General features: G+C 29.9%; 1 protein-coding gene across 4 annotated transcripts in view; it reads left to right on the forward strand.

Annotated features, from left to right (window-relative positions):
- Positions 1-788, forward strand: part of LOC106871426 (uncharacterized) — a 377,941-nt gene that overhangs the window by 290,962 nt on the left and 86,191 nt on the right. For 3 of the 4 annotated variants that reach the window (XR_008264553.1, XR_008264554.1, XM_014917872.2), the window contains exon 5: positions 305-516. The exons of the other annotated variant lie outside the window; for it this stretch is intronic. Coding sequence is in view for 1 of the 3 variants with exons in the window: in XM_014917872.2 (XP_014773358.1) it covers positions 454-516 (63 nt within the window). In the remaining 2 variants the exon portion in view is untranslated. The remainder of the gene's footprint in view (positions 1-304; positions 517-788) is intronic. 4 annotated transcript variants of the gene reach the window in all.

Consider the following 788-nt stretch of genomic DNA (forward strand, 5'->3'; position numbering starts at 1 on the left):
TGTTGTTGTTAGGGGAGCACAAACTCTTCCTTGTACTCTATTGCCCCAGTTTGTTTTGTTAAGGGCTTTGGCTTGGGTCTTTTTTCATATAAGTGTTTGTATTGTGTGTTCTGTTGGGTATCCAACCTGTAGAGTACATGTCGTGAGGGATTGTTTATTTTATTGGATATTTACTGTATAGCGTGCATTGTGTTTGGATTGTTTTATTTGGCTTTTATTATTATTATGATTATTATTATTATTATTAATTACTATTGTTTATATTATCATTATTACTATTGTTATTATTATTGTTTATATTTAGGGTGATGAAGTGGCCAAGAAATAGTAGAGCGTCTGACCAAATAAATGTCTTGCAGTATTTGGTCATGTCCTTTTATGTTCTGAGTTCAAATCCTGCCGAAGTCAACTTAGCTTTTCATCCCTCCGATCTTGATAAAATACGCACCAGTTATGTACTGGGGTCAAATCAATCGACTATACCCTTCCTCTACACATTTGTGGCCTTGTGACAATGTAAGAGAAAATTATTATTATTGTTGTTATTATTATTATTATCATTATTATTATTATTATTATTATTATCATTATTATTATTAATATTATTATCATCATCATCATCGTTTTGGTTGTACAATCAGAAGGGATTTCGTTTCTATTAGTAGAAACGAATTGCTTCTTGTCTTTAAAAAAAAATTTTCTTCTCTTAATAATTTGATAGAATGACTTTCAAGCTTTAAGCTTTCAGAAACTTTCTTCTTCTTCTTTTTCTTCATCTTCTTCTTCTT

Source organism: Octopus bimaculoides, chromosome 7 (assembly GCF_001194135.2).
Source record: "Octopus bimaculoides isolate UCB-OBI-ISO-001 chromosome 7, ASM119413v2, whole genome shotgun sequence".
NCBI classification, from domain to species: domain Eukaryota; kingdom Metazoa; phylum Mollusca; class Cephalopoda; order Octopoda; family Octopodidae; genus Octopus; species Octopus bimaculoides.